This window comes from Bacillus rossius, chromosome 3 (genome assembly GCF_032445375.1).
Source record: "Bacillus rossius redtenbacheri isolate Brsri chromosome 3, Brsri_v3, whole genome shotgun sequence".
Classification (NCBI taxonomy): Eukaryota; Metazoa; Arthropoda; class Insecta; order Phasmatodea; family Bacillidae; genus Bacillus; species Bacillus rossius.
The window spans coordinates 6,561,519-6,579,735 of NC_086332.1; the positions used below are offsets into that span (position 1 = coordinate 6,561,519).

Below are 18,217 nucleotides of genomic sequence, written 5' to 3' on the forward strand. Positions count from 1 at the left end.
TAAAGCCTCCTCTTTAGCATACTGGTTCCTGCTTTGTACTTGCTGCTGAGTATTATTTATGCATTTTATAACTTATTATATATTTATTTAATTGCAGGAACCCATGCAGATCTTTTGATAACAGTTTTCCACAAGATTATTACCACTGGTCACCAGCGATTGCAACCTCTGTTTGATTGTCTTCTCACCATACTGGTCAATGGTGAGTTTCAACCGTGGCTGAAGTGAACTGAAACATTCTCTATGCCACTACCATCAACTTGGATTCTTTACTTTTTTAACATTTAAACGACAAACTTGAGCAAACTTCTATATTTACTTTTATTTTTTAAGATGAGAATTTGAGTAATGGGTTATTACCCATTTCTGTTTTTTTTTTCTTCTCTCTTAATGTTAAATTTTATTACCCCTTGGGCCCAATGACTAGAGTCAAAATTAAGAGAAAATTAACCTTCAAATCAAAGTATCGTAAGTGTGGTATAGTAAGAGCCCGTCTATAATAGTCCGAACCTGTGTGTGGTCCGTGTCATCCGAATGTGAGTGACGTCACATTGTCTCACCGAAAACTGCCCTGTCCACAATTGCGATGTCCGATGTCCGAATGTATTGATAACCAGAGCGCACTAAATGTGCCAAACCAAATGTTTTTGTTTATTGTTTTGATGCTTTTGTAGTTTGAGATTGAACTTATGAAAGTTGTGGGAGTTCAATATTATATATTTATTCAGTGAGGCAAAGTGGCTCTTCTTGACTTACAATACCTTCCATTTCCTTCAATAACAAAAACAAACACCACGTTTTCAAACGGGAACAGGAAATTCAGTTATATCGTGAGTGTTCTGTTCTTTTTCTGTGTCCCAAGTACACAGGTTGGGACAAAAAATTCAAATTAACGAATGTCTTCGGACCTTCGCCCACTTGACGCATGACTTCAGAGGGTTACGTGGACCAATCAGCGACGAGTGTCCTTCGGACACAGTTTAGGACATTGTTATTGTAGACGGGCCTTAAAAGGTTTTTTAATATGTTTTATTCAGGTCCAAGGTCATGCCATATTAGAAGGAACAAGATTTTATGGTGTTACTTTTAGTTCAATTTAATTAAAAGGATATTTCAGTGTTATTGTTTTTATTTTAATACATTGTTTTATTCATGCAGATAGTGTATTATTTAATAAATATGAAAATTAATATTTTACAATATTTATACAAAAATGTCACATTTTTACTGATACACTAGCTGCAGTACCCGGCGTTGCCCGGGCAAAACACATGGAGCTTTATTGTCTGCGAGTTAAAGCAAACTGGATAGCGCTATATGACAGTGTGTTGGACATAGAGAAATGTCACACAATTACTGATGTTTGTATGTTTATGATCTATGATTTTTTGTTTACCCATGGCGATTGATTATTTATTATTAATTATAAATTATTAAGACCATTAATCGAAATAAAAAAGCTATCCTGTCTCTCAAGTTGGAAAAAAATTACACGTAAATGCCAATTTTCATCGAAATTGGTTGACTTGGTGAAGAGTTCACTGGAAACAAACATCAGGACACTGGATTTATATTGATGGCTTAGAATGAAAACCTTGTATCTCATACCGAACATACAAGGTTTTCTCCACAATGTGGAGTGCTACTGATATACATGATTTCTTTTTTTCCCAATAGAAAGCAGTAGGATGCACATTTTATTTCTTTCAGCCAAACATTTTGTGAGATACGAAGTTTTCCAGCCAAAAACATAAAAAACGTATTTTCGTCCAAAAACTGAGATACGAGGTTTTCATTCTAAGCCATCATATATTAAGATGATACACTTTTACAGTAAAGTAATTTGTGTTAGCACATCTGGGTCTGAAATGTCTTGCGTCGACCAGGAACTGCCGGTACCTCACGCGGTGTTGGATGCTGTTCTGCGCAGTGTCCCCGTACCTGAAGACCTTGTCGATGGTCGCGAGCACCAAGCTCCTGCACCTGCTGGAGGCGTTCAGCACGCCCTGGTTCCTGTTCTCGTCCCCGACCAACCACCACCTGGTCTTCTTCCTGCTCGAGATATTCAACAACATCATCCAGTACCAGTTTGACGGTTAGCTCGACTTGTTTGGTGCATCAGAGAAGCCTCGAGATCTGGGCTCAGTGGCACTCCGTCCTACGTGTGCAGAGATGGGTATCAGCAGGGCCGGATTTAGGGGAGGGCAACCGGGGCGAAAGCCCCGGGGCCCCCACAAACAGAGGGCCCCCACAATAAAGACTTCGGAAAAAATATCTTTCAAATTCCGACAAGTAAACACTAGTAAACATCTTTTCCTTTGATGTTCAATTTCATATAATTCTTGTCTCTGATTATATTTATGTATGTTTGTTAAATACTAAGAGAATCTACTTGATTTCACAATAAATTATTTATTGGAAAACTCGACTGAAAAAAATGGTTCATTTTATTTGTAAAATAATTTGGGGCCAGCGGGCCTCTGCTCCTCTGTTGCCCCGAGGCCTCCAGACCTCTAAATCCGGCCCTGGGTATCAGAATAAAAAAAAATGCACTGACCGACTCATTACTTTGCTCGTACAACAGAGTACAATCCTAACAAGGTGTTAAGAACTTAACGCTAAAAGGAAAATATTTTAAGCTTGTGTAAAAAAAAAACATCAGAGGTCATACCAGCATTTATTATTAAATATAATATCTATATCATCATATATTTTGATATCTTTAACAAGTATTTTATGTTACATAATGACTTCAATATAACTTACATAATTTATTTTGGGGGCCCCACAAAAAAAACCTTAAATTACTACAATAATATTGTTATTTTTTAAAACAACCTTTTACACCATTGTGGTATTACATTTATCTAGGAGTAATACAAAATATGGGAAAGACTTTGTTTTACATTATTGTTAACAATTAAATTTTGCAATACTATGTTCTTTCTTTAGGTTAAATCAATTAGAATTTTGATGATATGATAGGTATGTAGAGGTCCAAAAAAGGGGAAAGTTCATGCACAAACATGCTCCATGCAGAAAATAAAAATTTTTGAGCGAATTTTCTGACATTGCCAGCAGCATTCTGATGCCACAAGAGGAGATCACAATTAAATACCACAGAGAATATGATTTAAATAAAAAAAAGTGATTATACTTTATCTTCAAAATGTTTACTGCCCAGTTAGTAACAACATTAATTCATAGTTACATGCCTATTTAAACAACCTTAAGAGTAAGGCACCTTACCTTAAATTTAAATATATGTGAATGTAAAGAAATTACTATATAAAAAAAATAGATCCTCCATGATCTCCAGTTTGCCAACAAAAAAGAGAACAAAAATTTGTAGTTTGGAAGAAGTAAGCAAACAGTTTGAAGCAGTTAGAGAGTTTGTATTTAGAAATATGAATTTATATATATATATATATATTCCATTTCCTGGTGCAAATAACCTTTTTTGGAGGTTTCAGTCATACACATTTAGGTATATGTTTCCAGTTTAATATAATATTTTTACTCACTTTAGTTATAAGATTATAAGGAAACATATATTTCTTAACAAAAAAATGCTGTTCACTTGCACTGTTTCCGCCTGTTCGGCACACGAGGCGGGAACGTGCAGTAGCCTCGCCAGCTGCAGAGGTTTCAGCTCTCGCCCGACCTGACTGCCCTCGTCGCGCAGGCAACTCGAACCTGGTGTACACGATCATCCGCAAGCGGCAGGTGTTCCACACGCTGGCCAACCTGCCGAGCGACTACGGCGCCATCACCAAGTCGCTGACGAAGCGCTCGCGCCGCCACCTGCCCAGCGTGGTGTCCACGGAGAGCGTGGCGGAGACCCCCAGCATGGAGGGCTCGCGCCCCGCCCTGCCGGCCGAGCCGGGGACGCTCAAGGCCACGCTGCCCGACACCCCAGGTGCCGGCTACACGCTTCACCGTGTTACTAGAGACCGGAAATATTCGCGGGTTCAATGACCTCCGGGATGGACTCCAATATCCTATACACACTCGGGCAAATGCCAACTGTTAATTGGCTGCTGACTTGTGAGTCGTCTCGACTGGGTGGTCTGTGATTCGACACTTCTATGAGTGAGGGTCTCTAATTGGCCCTCAGTCCTCCAGATTAACAGTGAACCAATGGCAGAAGCAGCACTAAGGTATAATTATTTGAATTTTAGCATAACACGAAATGAACCCGCGAATTTTTCAGGTCTCTACGTATTACTTGTTTCATTAACTGACTTGGTTTTAGAGACAGTTCCAAACGCTAGGCTTTCTTTTGCAAAATAATTTTAAAAAACTACCATAAACATGTTATTCCATTGCATTTTGATGGTAATGATGGTAAAAATCATTAAAAATTAGTGGTTGGTCAAGTCATGCTTATTTTATGTAAGGAAAAATTCTACAGTTATGAAGCATCTTTCATAAGCATTTTTTTTTTCCAAAGAATAATCTTTATTATTATTATTTTTTTTTTCCCCCCCCAATTGCTTTCCGCGGTACCGGTACCCAGATTATATTTACATTTCTCGGTGCCTGTTAATTTTCTGAGAACCAGGAACCAGAACCGATCCATCACTAATTTTTACATTATGACATTGGTACATTGTTAAAACCCATCGTGCAACAGTCAAAATGATACTGTTTTTGGTGAAATACGTTTCATGAAACATTTAAGGGTCATATTTGTATGCTATCTTTATGAATAAACAGAATTCATAAAAAATAAAAACATTAATACAGAAATGTCCTGTTTTCAAAAAAATAACCTTAAAGTAAAATCTTAAAATTTAAAAAAACACATTTTGCTCAAGTCGGAAGATATTCAAATCTTGGTGGTCCGTTCATGTTTTTTAGAATGTAAATTCCGCTAAAACAATTTATCTTGATGCCGGGATGTGTAAGTTTGGTTTACTTGCCTTTGGTAGAAAAATGAGCTGTTCCTTGAATAAATATTATTATATTTTGTTATGTGATGGTTTCAGAGTTAAAGTATTAATCTAACTGTTCAAATATGGTCATTGAGTAAAAGAAAATTAGTGAAAAAACAGAACATGTCTGTTTTACATGTGGCACTTGATATGTGGTTTGTTACTATTTCCAAGAAAGTAATTTGTGTGTTTTATGAATGTTAATATTTAACAATTATTCCTGTTAAACAGTATTTTAGAAGTATAAAGTATTGAACATAAAAATAGGCAAAAAGTATCGTAACATGCAGTAACTGACAAAGCAGCAGATCTTTTTTAGCGTATTAGAGGAGGTAGGCTTTTCAGTTACAAAAATTGGAAAATAAATTTGCACCTTCAAATAATATCACCTCTAGGTCTTAAGAATTTAAGTAGGTTGCATTGCACAACCTTTACTTCGTGTGTCATCCAAAACAACGTAATGATACCAGCAGAGTTTCCATGCGTCCAGCAATTTTTATTCTTATTATTATTAAAATATATTTTTCAAATCTGTTTATTTCCTCCTCCCAGCCTCTCATTTATGGCCAGTTTTACCATCAGATGTCAGCATCTGACAGTAGAAAGAAACTGTCAACCCACAGATACATAAATACAAGGGGAAGATCTGTTATAAATGCGTACTTTGCTTTAAAGAAGCTACAAAATCTAAAAAGATAACACAAAGTAAAGTGTGGAATCAAGGCTTGGGTTGCATCATTCCAAGTCATTCTGAAAAAACTCTTACCATCTTCTTGTTCCCCCCCCCCCCCCCCCCCCCTCCTTCTTCATGAAAATTCAGACTCCGTGTAACAGCCACATTTCACGTAAGATGGGTCATCATATGTCAAGTAGTAGCCTCAAGCTGAAATTTCCGATTTGTAGACTGAAAAGCACATTATTGCTGTTCAACTAGAAAGTAAAAATTTTAAATATATATATATATATATATATATATATATATATATATATATATATATATATATATATATATATAAAACTTGGGAAACATTTTTTTAATGCCTGGAACAGTATTGTCAGAAAGACAATTTTGGAAGTGTAAATGAACTCATTTAAAGTACGTATTACGTAAACAGAAATCCAAGAACCTACTTGTCCGTGAGAACTTGTGTTGGCAACTTTCTACAATTTTAATTAATTTTGAAAGTGGTCGACTCCTCTGTAAGAAAACTTAATGCCATTTGCCTGCGTATGGGTAGCACATTTTTGTGCAGATTTTTAGTTTAAAAAATATAGTGCCACCCTTATGCAAGTTCTTATCTTTGGATAGAAAAAAAAATTCTAATTAACAATGTGTCGTTGAGTAGTATCTGCGTAAATAACGCTCCTGTGTTGGTTTTGAATATATATATATACATATATGACATCACAAGTATTTAAAATTATAGGTATGACCCATACACAGGGTTGACCCTGCTTGCAGGTAAATACGGTTAAGGCACTAGATGCCATAAAAAAAAACTGTTGTTAGTCATTTAATTGAAAATTTCAGTAATAGTGTTAACTGGTACTTGTCAGCTACATGGCCATCAAAGATGGGTGCTGGTTTACGTTGGGACGCAAGCAATAGTGTATTAAACTGGTACTTGTCAGCTAAAGACGGGTGCCGGTGTGTCGGGACGCAGGCATCGACAAGATGACGGAGAAGGAGTCTGCGCACCCGTCGGTCCAGCAGCTGTGCGAGCTGGCCAGCGCGGCCGCCGTGAACGGCAGCGCGGGCGGGGACGTGCCAGCAGTTTCGGCTGCGGACGCCGCGCGCTCCCTCGCGGAGCTGGAGGAGGCCACCAGAGCCCTTGGCACCGTGAGTGTCGAGCGTGTTGTGTATATACTTAGAAACTGTGCCAGATCACCGACAAAATTACCGAGTAGCTTACCGCGGCGCCATCTTGAAGTCCACTGCTCTACCAACGGACAGTGTTGCCAGATGACTACTTGCAGGAGTAGTATCCATCCGCCGAATCCCACGATAAGCACAACAAGTGTACTATTTTACCGAACAGGGCGTGTGGAGCCTCCTTTGCTCGGGGGTGTTACCGCTGGGGTATTCGGTACTCTGGGTACTAGGTAGTTTTTTTTTTTTTTGTGTCATTAATGGTGCAGCAGTTGTTTTTCGAAGTAGTAAAAAAAAATTAGGTTTGAACGATGAAACGAGTATTAGTGACCATAAGTAAAAAAAAGATAAAACATTCTTGTTACAATAGTTTTTTTTTTTTATAGCAAAAACAGATCTGCCAATGTGAACAAATCGCTTTATTCTCAGCAGTACTCTCAATCTTTAACTTTGGAAAGAAAAATTGGGGCATTCAGTACTAGTCGTCAACAGAACCTAAAAATCCCCAGTACTCTGGGTACTAGGTAGTTTTTTTTTTTTTTTCTGTTATTAATAGTGCAGCAGTTGTTTTCCAAAGTAGTAAAAAAATTAGTTTTGAACGATGAAACGAGTATTAGTGACCATAAGTAGAGGCACGATTATATGGTAATGCGCGATAAAACGAAATAACACCGAAAACCGATTGAAAACACGAAATAAAACGAAATTGTGCGAAATCCGCGATATGTCACGAAATTTCGTCTATCCTGATTATTTACGTTTTTTTTTCCATTCTGTAAGGACAATTCACTATCTTCAGCACAATCAAATATTTCTGACAGTAACTAGCAGCCATATATATTATATGCGACGGTGATTCAGTATAGATTTTAAAATGAAGTCTCGGAATTAACGTAATATTTTCTTTAAACGGTAATCTTGTGTACCATAATAATTTAAAATGTTGATAACTATGATACAATGGCAGCCGTTCACTTTCTGTAAATACAAAAATAACAAACGTCCAAAATATGTTTTTCTAAGATCAAGTTTTTAATCATTAAAATATTACACACTAAAGCACATTGCTTTTACTGTTTATTTTAAATTAAGTACGTAGGGTACGAAAATAAAATTAACCCTGCTTAACGTAACGATTGTAAATAATAAATAGTACATGTTTATGTCGGTATTAATTTTCACATACGCATGTTGGTATTCGGTATGCGTTTGTATTCGCATCTATTCTCCATTGTTGTGATCTTTCCAGCACGGCAAGTTTTTGCATATTAAGAGGTTAAATTCTTCCTATGTGATTAAAATTTTTTGATAATGCCTAAAACTAAGGTTTCTGCCAGTGACCGATCGAAAGAATTTTCCAGCGAAGGATTTTATTTCAGTGATAAAATGTTAATGTGCAAATTCTGTAGACTACGAGAGACGCAATACGCTTGTGAAACATGTCGCAAATGAGAAACATAAGTGTTTGAGGCAAAACTCATCTGTAAACGACATCCTTGTCTAAGAGTCTTTAATGCCATTAATTTGCTGTTCAACCCAAGAAATGTGAGTAGGGTTAGCATAGAAGATGCAAACCTATAGAAGTCTCTGCATAACTTGCCTTCTGTTTCCCATATTCCCATTGATACATTCATACATGGCTATGTTGCTTTCAAAAAAATAATTGAGGATGAACTTTCATTGCCAGAAACAAGCCAGATTGATGTTGCAAAGGTACTTTGCTCCCTTAAAGGGGACTACAGTGAATTTGCTCAAACCAGTTTAAGGGCAATCTGGTTCCCAACATCAAATGTTGATGCAGAACGTTCATTTTCCAGGTACTCACTGGTAGTTAGTGACAGAAGACAACGTCTCACTCCAGAAAATGCGGAAAATTTAACTATGATAGCATTTCAATAAAACCGTCTTAATAGTAACTTTGGAAGTGCTTAATTGTGTAATTTTGTAGTGTATGTGATTGTAATTAAGTCGTGAAATTTTTAGTAGTTATTTAAAAGTTTGAATTTATGAATTTGCAAATGAACTTAATTGTAATTAGATCATGAGGTTTTAGTGTTTATTAATATTTGTTTTAATAAATTTGCATGTCGTACAGAAAAGCAAGAAAATTTTGCCGTGGGTATTTTGAGCAAAAAAATAAAACCATATAACACCGAAATCTTTATTTCTTTATACCAAAATTTGTTATAAAATAACACCACAAAATCTTGACTCTAACCATAAGTAAAAATGATAAAACATTCGTGTTACAATTTTTTTTATTGCAAAAACAGATCTGTCAATATGAACAAATCGCTTTATTCTCAGCTTTACTCTCGACCTTTAACTTTGGGGAGGAAAAAAAACATGAAAACGATAATTTAAACGTATGCAAAATCACAGGATTATTAACGTAATATAAAATTTATTCTTTTTGTGTCAAACTTTTAAAAAAAATATATCATTATTTAAAATTAATACTGGCGCAACATCCACAAGCACACGCACAGAGAAAGAGAGAGAGAGAAGTCATACACCGACTGGCGACTGAGGCACACAGACTCGCTCCCCTCACCCCGCTTCGCCAGAGGAGAGCATCAAGTGAAAGTAAACTTAGCGCACAATAAAAATTAAATTTCATGCTGTCAATTTCAAGTCCCAAAAGTACCGAAAGGACTGGGAATCAATTTTAAATTCAGAGTTCTTTTACAATATCAAAAGTACCAGGATTTCCCGGTTTACAACCTTAGTTTCAACGCAGTCTGCGAAGGAGGCATTCGGGAGGAATGCTGTGCAAATGCTGGGTTGATTTGTTGCATTTGGTCACTGCAAATGTTTTCCCAATTATATGCATAATGTTGTAATACGAATGAGTCAATCAAAACCTGAAATACCATCTAAAAGTTTTAGCAGTCAAAATATTTTTGATATTCAAGAAAAAATATCACAAAAAAAATAATGAATGACTTATAGTAAATACAAAAATTCATCACTGACAGTTTTCGAAGTCCTGTTACTGTTCACCAATATAATTAGCACTTTTATTATGTAATTATGTAAATAAAATTACGTTATATGTTGGTTCTAAATAAAGTAATTAGTAAAACAAATATTTGAAGGTTTAAATGTTTCAATGCCGTAGTTACTATCTTCTATTTCTTATACCATACATTATTTTATTTTTGACCCTTCAAACGTAGATTCATATTTGAGGGGTGGATTTGAGATTCTCTATGTGATTTGAATTTTGGATTTAAATAATTGGGATTTGATCAATTGCTAGTTTTGTAGTTGAATGTAGGTAGAATTTGTTTTTAATGACTGTCATACTCACTAGAGTCAGTCTAAAATAGCATTTATAATTTCTGCTTATAGTATTTATATTTTAACATTATTTAAAATATTAAAACAGCTTGATATTAAAATTTACGGAAAAAGGTTTTATGGCAGACGAGTAGCTAATACATTAGATTGAAAACAAGATTAAACTGAGATGATTCTTTCTAGTTTATAAAAATTAGTGACTGATTTTAAATTTTAAAAATGTGTAAAATCATCATTTTCTGTATTTTAGGAGTGTCTGTTCGTAAGGTAGAGTGCATATGATATTACAGGGAAGTTACACAGTTCTTAAGCTTTTCAGAACAACTTAGTTAAAAGATTACATGTTCTGCCTCCAAACTGCATTACTTACCCACTTTCAACCACAACCCACATGCAAACATGAATACGTTATTGTTTATTGCCTGTTCACCATGTAAGTGGTGTATGGAACTGCCAACAGCTCCATGCGTGTGCAGGAAAACTAACAAGGATACCACTGGTTGTAGTGTACAACGAGGTACACTGCTCTTGGCTGTTCGTCACCTGGAAGAATTCAGCTACACAATAGAATACTTGGAATGATATTATGCACAAAATAAACTTTATTGTTACATCGAAATATTGTTTTAACATACCAGGAGAACCACACAGTTTTTGTATTTAATAATGAAAGTGTGTGACCATTGACTAATAATATATAACACAAGTGTTTATTGAATACTTGTAAAGGCCTTACTCACTTATAAGAAAATCACTAAAGCTTTCAGATATGTTGTTAATGTTTAATAGTTCCGTATCGGTTGGTATACATAGTCGTCAATAGCATTACGATATATGTTGTTCTTTACGTAATAACTTAGTAGTAACAAGTAACATTTGGTGTAGTTAAGTGTGTGTGTGTGTCTGTTCGTAGCCTGCAGCGCTGTCATCACCCACTCCTTCTACTCACTCAGCAGTCAGCTCAAAGTCAGCTGCTCGTAAAGTTTCAGATTCCTCGTCATCGGGGATGCAGAGGAACGTGTTCCAGGTAAACTGAAACTGTCCTGAGTCTTTGTGTGTGATGACATTTGCTGCCTCAAGCTGGCATTATCGTGCAAAGGCGTGGCGTCCTTGGCGTGTAGATGGAACGAGGCACCCTCCGGAACTCGAAGCCACTGTACCACTGAAAGTCCTGCCACCTTTAAAGGAGGGCATGCTAGTTTGGCTTTTCAAACATTAAGCCTCTACTTGCATTATTTTATGGCTTGACTCGACATGGTATAGAACCTAGCTTTGGGCACTAGTAGATGTCAACATTGGCACAGGTATAATACGTATAAGTAAAGGCAGAATTCTGTGGTGTATTGCGATAAATACCGAAGTATCATAAAAATGCAGGTTAATGCATCCTTATGATAGTATAATGCAAGTAATTACACTACACAGCATGGCAATACAACTAAAATAAAATTAATCTGCACTTCAACTAAACTTAAGCCAGATCTCTAAAATGTACGACCATATATACCTGAATAAAATGCTATGATTTTTACCAAAACAGTGTCAACTAAAAGTGGAGGTCACATAATCGCAAACTCGTATCACGCCATCGGAAACAATTTAGTTGAAAAACTAAAGGCGTGCCTCTTAAATGTGTCACTTACGCCACTTTAGACCGCTGTCAATTACAGCCTCGTGAAGCTCTACGTTGGAAAACTACACGCTCAGCCTGTAAACGGCATCACTTGTGCCACTTTAGTCCGGGGCTTCCTGGAAGTCTGCACAGACGTGACGGATGAGAGATGGAGAGGGTGCAAGAGGAGGTTGTCACTGGGTTCTTCCTGCTTCGCCTCACCGTGGCTGCTGGGGATGACAACCTAATTGTAATAATTCTCATGTGCTTTGTACTTGAATTGCAATTTCCAGTCCATAAAGTCTTTTTCATTAACTCACAATGAAAAGGTTTGGGGTTACTTTATTTTCAGGTAAACATGGTTTTTAACTTTATTAAATTCAAAAATGTCATTTATTTAGCATTAAGTTTGTACCAAAATATTTTTACCAAATTAATAAGAAAAAATAATTGTTTTTTTGTATGATCTTGAATCTGTTATTAATAGGGAGATAAGCAAATTTTTTTTCGGGGGGGGGGGGGGGGGCGTGAGTGACAGTCTAAATTGAAAATGTTTGTACACTTGAATATCCCTTGTCATTGACACGCCTTGGGGTATGTATGATCAGGTGAGAAGGTGGAGTGTTGTTGGCAACACATGACGTTGACTTGAACAAGGTTATTTTTCAGGAGTCCAAACTGGCACCTGAAACTAACATGCGGCATAGCACAGATACTGTGAGGGTGTTTTGAAGTTGTCCAATTGATGGTTTATTGCCTTGATTTTCAAATAAAATGTTATTTTAAGTAGTTTTATGCTTATACCGTTGGGGGTCTTAGTTGTTACTAATAGTATATGAGTAATGAGCACACAAAATATTTTAATCCTCACAATACAGGTTTATTCTGCCGTTTGTAAGTGTTTCTTGTTAATTTTTTTCACTTATGAACAAATTTCCTGGCACAAGCATTCTTGCTAAACTATGGTTGGGATGTTAATGTTTTCCTTGAAAGAAAAACTTCATAAAAAGGACACTTATGAGACAAGCATTTGTTACAGCTGGTTCGTGTGGATTTGAGCCATTTTTAAATTGTGTTTTGCAGCTTTCAACTCAGGATATTCTTGTGTTGCTTGTTGAAAATAAATTGTTGAGGTGTGTGTGTGCATGCATTGATCATGTGGGACTGGAAAAGTGAGATCCTCTTACGAAATTTCTGAAAAAGTTACCAAAAAAGTTAAGCATTTTTTCCTGAAAAATTTTTTTCTATTAATTTATGCATGTTTTTAAGATAATGTGCAAAAAATTTAAAGCTTTTTTTTGGCAAGGAAATCTTTTAACAGAAAATTCTAAAATGGACTTCACTATAGCACTATAGCTGGACATTTTAAATGTTATTTTTGATGCTTTTTTTTTCACTTGAATGTACATAAAATAACACAAAAATTTATTGTGGGGCCTACCTTAAGTCAAACGGCACGGTATACTTGTTTGGGTGTTCTTTGCACTTTAAACCCTGCCTTGGTCACCATCATTCAATTCCTGTGCCCCGCTCCTCTGCAGCTGTACATATTTAGTTTGCTTGTTTCTGTTTGTTCTTTGCTTGGCGTTGCCCTGCACCGCTGCTTGTCCCCCCTCCCGCACTGTGTGAAGAGGCGTAGCCTGCGGGTGACGGAGAGGGGTGTGGAACAGGGCGCTCCCTGGGTGCCGACCTCGGAGTGGGTCAACTCCTGGAAGGGCAAGCTGCCTCTGCAGACCATCATGAGGCTGCTGCAGGTGCTCGTGCCGCAGGTGGAGAAGATATGCATCGACAAGTGAGTTGGTGACGGTGACCCGTCGTGGGCAGCGGGTAGACACTTGGTTTGAATCCTAGGCAAGCAATTCTGATTCAAGTTCTAATGGCTTTCCCAAATTCGCTCCAGTTATAGAGACTGGGTTAGTTCCTACTGGAACTTATACCAGTTTTAATGGCTTTCCCAAATTCGCTCCAGTTATAAAGTAGAGACCTGCGAGTACTCGAATTTCGAGTTCGAGTCGAGTTTTTAATTAGTGCTCGGACTCGGCACGGCCGTTCACGACTCACGAGTCGAGTTCAAGTTTAATGATGTCTTTTCAGACTTATTTGGTTAGGCCTAAGTATAAAAATATTTAAAATTACGTGTTTACTAACCTTGTTTGCGCATGTAAATAAAAGAAACCCATTGTATCTTTCAGTTCAATGTATGATTTTAAATTCCCGCTCAAAACACCCATGTTAACAATGTAAATACAGTAGAATCTCGTTATAGCGAGCACGGTAATAGCGAGAACACGGCTATAACGAGGTATTTTTGAGGAATTTACGGCGTGATCGCTTGTAGCGCGCTTTTGCTTTTTGTCTGCTTTATCTCCACCCCTCTCGCTCGCCACTAGACATCTTGCCGTTGACGCGTCACATTCTTCAGCCGTGCAGTCGCCACCTAAGTGCGTGGCTTAAAAATAGAATCCCATCCTTTCTTTCTTTTATCAAACTTCCGTTAGTTATCTGTGCCGTGTGTAGACAAAGTTTGAGATTGGAACAGAAACAACGTAAGAAAGTATTTTTTACAAATTAGAAATATGTATGTTTTTGTTTTTATAATCGCGTATTTTCACGTTTTTTTTTTTTTTGTTATCTTAAAAGAGATAATATCAAAAAGCCGCTCTAATGAAATTTAATTGTTTCTTGGTTAACAAAAACTATTAATTATCAAATATTGTTAATTGTTTATATTCTATTTATTATTATTTACGCGACGTCATACTGTACGCGTACGCAATACGACTGGATTCGTTGCTGCAACATAACATAGCATGTTATGCGGTATCAGAAGTAACGAGTAACGTAACGATAGTAACGAGTACTAATTGTTATAGTAACAAATACATATGGGTACGCATTTTTTCGTTACTTTTACACCTCTAATAGGCACTACCGTATTTATTTCCAAATCGCTAGGGCAGTTTTCTTGTAACTTTTGTTTCGGTCAGTTGTTGGGGTATCTGTCCGAGAAAGGGGTGGTGATGGTTTGAGTTTAATCCCAAATTTATTTTCTAAAAAAGTTGACAGGTTTCTTTAAATGAAAAAGGTATAGTTTTCCAGCGACTATTTAGTTTGAGGCGTACGTGCGTTGCCGCAGCCGCACTCCTGCTTTTTTGTAAGGAATTAAATCGTCGCGCTACACTAGCACCACCTGTTCCCGAACCAACATGGCCGCCAGCAGACAGCCCGCGTCGACAATAGATAGCAGGACAATGCTGCGTCGGCCGCGGGCTGAGATGCTATACTTACGTGGCGTGGTAGGGTATTCTGGTTATTTTGACGCAATCGGTGATCGCATCCGTACTTATGGGGTATCGTTTTAAAGAGAATTCACACATCTGCTCACAGAAATTAAGATTTCGTTAATATAACCTGTTATTTCCCAATTATACATGTTTAAACACAATTTTTATGCTATTTTCGGTTAATTTTTATTTTTTGGGGGCCAAAATTTGTCCAATTCGGTTATAGCGAGGACACGGTTATAGCGAGGATCAAACCCGGAACCGTGACACCTCGCTATAACGGGACTCTAGTGTATTTCACTTTAACATTAAAACCGTATCCTACCTTTCAATACAACGACCATTCTTTTCCAGTTATCAGGAAAATTTTACATAATAGTTACTTTGTTTGCGCAGGGGTTCTTTAATATAAATGTACATTATGATTTATTTTTATCACTTTCAAGAATCGTTAACAGTATAAAACGTAAACAAACACAGTATAACGTGCCATTCGTCGTCCTCCATGAATTACACACTTTAGTGCACGAGACGATCTAAACAATTGATTGCTCTCTCGCCCCTCTTCAAGACATATTTTTAGCTGCGCCATCTTTTGGTTATTTATAGAGCACGTTTTAAAAGTTTCAATTACCGCAGATACAAACGTTAAATAAAAATTATATTTTAACTTATATACAAAATAGAAAATCCAATAATGTTAATTTATGCAGGTTAATTTTCGAACTGTTAGGTGTCACAACATGGCCGACACGCTTTAATTGTTTTGCCATGAAGGTCGAAATGTCGCCTGGCACAGCCATGCTCGCGACGCGCGCTACTAGTGCGGCGCTATGTTTATCTATGGATGAGAGGTTTGTTTACGTTTGACGTGGCACGAGGCAAACTATATTGTTGATTGAATATTTTAATCAGGATGGATGGCTAAAAAGGTACAAAGAAATGCAAGCAGTTTACTTTAAAGGAAAAAGTGGAAATTTTAAAAGAAGTTGACAAAGGCAGGAAAAATGCAGATGTGGCACGGTCGTGTGGTTTGGTGCCCACTACTGTCAACAATAATAAAAGATCGCGAAAAAAATATTAAACTGTATGAACAGTCATCTTTATCTGATGGTCGTAAGAGGCTTCGTCTAGAAGATGTCAAGGGAATTCTATCCCAATAAATGTACATATCTGCAAAATAGTTCAACCCATTTGTCATTTTGTGTTTGACAGATATAAATTTTGTATATGTAGGCTTAGAATTTAGGCTACTGTATTAAGTTCAGTAATTTTTTTTAAATTCTTGTTGTTTTACAAATATTTGCTTCCAAGCTAATGTAACATTTGATCCCCTACTACTTTATTTTTAAAAATCCAAAAATACTATGTTTTAAAGGTAACATTCAGAATAAAGTACTTTCATTACTAAGTATAAAAGTTGAGGTTTTATTGATGTACTTTATAACGAGATTCTACTGTATCCACACGCCGAGAAAACCTTGCTCCAGAGCACATTGAACAGTTCGTGTTTCTCCATGAAAGACTTTTACAAAAATGTTGATTATGATCATTCCTATAGTAAAATTTTGCTGTCTTTTTTTTTTAAATATTGAGTTATGTTCAGGCTTAGGGATGCATATTAAAATATATACAGTATAACTATTCTAAAAAAAAGTTTATATTTATTGTATGGCTACAAAAATTTCCTGGAATAGTGGAAATCCTTAATATACCCTGCAGCTAGGTGACTGGTAAGAATGTTGACAAATACTTTTGCACTTATGCTATGGTTTTGAATAAAATTTTGCTCTGTGTCGGTGATTAAAACATACCTTTATACTTTTATTTTGATTAACAAGTAAATTTTAATAATACTCTGCATTTTCAAAAGAAACAAAATTATTAAAAATTAAAGACCATGAAAATATTTGCTGCAATGAGAATCCTCACACCCGAGATTTGTATAGGGCCTTGATATTTGCTGGTCTTTAAACATGACAGTTATATATAAATAATGGATATTTATGGATTTTACTACTCGACTCGAATTTAACTCGAACTCGAAACATTTCTTGAATACTCGCTCGAACTCGACTCGACCTAAAAAGCCTATACTCGTAAGACTCTATTATAAAGACTGGGTTAGTTCCTACAGGAACTGAAACCAGTTTTAATGGCTTTCCCAAATTCGCTCCAGTTATAAAGACTGGGTTAGTTCCTACTGGAACTGAAACCAGTTTTAATGGCTTTCCCAAATTTGCTCCAGTTATAAAGACTGGGTTAGTTCCTACTGGAACTGATACCAGTTTTAAAGGCTTTCCCAAATTCGCTCCAGTTATAAAGACTGGGGTAGTTTTTACTGTAACCGATACCAACCGTAGTGTCCCTGATTTTTAAAACAATTTTTTTTCCTTTATTTACGCATGCAACATACTTTTTATTATTATTATTATTATTATTATTATTATTATTATTATTATTATTATTCTTCACTGTGCAGAACATATTATGTATACTCATATAGGCCTATATAAATGCAATACTAATTCATATGTGTCTGGACCTCGGATTAGTTTGAAAACAATGATATATGGTTCTCAAAATGAGAGAATTTGGCCATCACTGGGAACTCATAATTTATGTGACCAAATCCAATCGCCTAGTTCTCGACAAGACGTGAAACCAAATACCTACCATAAAATGTTTCAGATACATTTCAAGTATTGTAAATGTCACCTTTATCAAACACTTATTGTTATTGTGACATTACAGAAACATGTTCGAATAATTTTTGAAACATGGTTATTTTTTATTACTTTTTTTGTTGTGTTTCTGTCTCCAATGATATTGTTGACGGCAAGAATTTAAATTCCATCAGTGAAATAACGATTTCGTGGTTGACCGTCCCCACCTGCCTGGCTCTTTTCAACTCAGCCCTTCATGTTTCAAAAAGTAACAACCACCGTCTAGGCTGCGAATAGCAGAATCTCTTCCTTGATATTCCTCCCCATCTCACTGTGCACACAGTCACATGGGGAGAGTTGAGGCAAGTATAACAGTGGAAATAACCAACTTTTTGAAGAGTTATGAAACGACTGACGTGTGCTAAGTTGTGCTGTCTTCCTGGAAATGTGACAAAGGGAACAAAAATCTAACAGTATATGTCCATGTTTACGGTTGTGTCTCATCGGTGACTAATAAAGTCATAACAGACTGTAACACACAATTA

The 18,217-nt window shown here is 36.4% G+C and overlaps 1 protein-coding gene across 3 annotated transcripts in view; it reads left to right on the top strand.

The window, feature by feature from the left end:
* Positions 1-18,217, top strand: part of LOC134530131 (protein HID1) — a 41,482-nt gene that overhangs the window by 19,262 nt on the left and 4,003 nt on the right. For 2 of the 3 annotated variants that reach the window (XM_063364743.1, XM_063364745.1), the window contains exons 10-15: positions 98-202; positions 1,931-2,095; positions 3,686-3,919; positions 6,602-6,777; positions 11,024-11,137; positions 13,354-13,514. In XM_063364743.1, coding sequence (XP_063220813.1) covers positions 98-202; positions 1,931-2,095; positions 3,686-3,919; positions 6,602-6,777; positions 11,024-11,137; positions 13,354-13,514 — 955 coding nt within the window. The remainder of the gene's footprint in view (positions 1-97; positions 203-1,930; positions 2,096-3,685; positions 3,920-6,601; positions 6,778-11,023; positions 11,138-13,353; positions 13,515-18,217) is intronic. The other variant, XM_063364744.1, reaches the window with a different exon arrangement.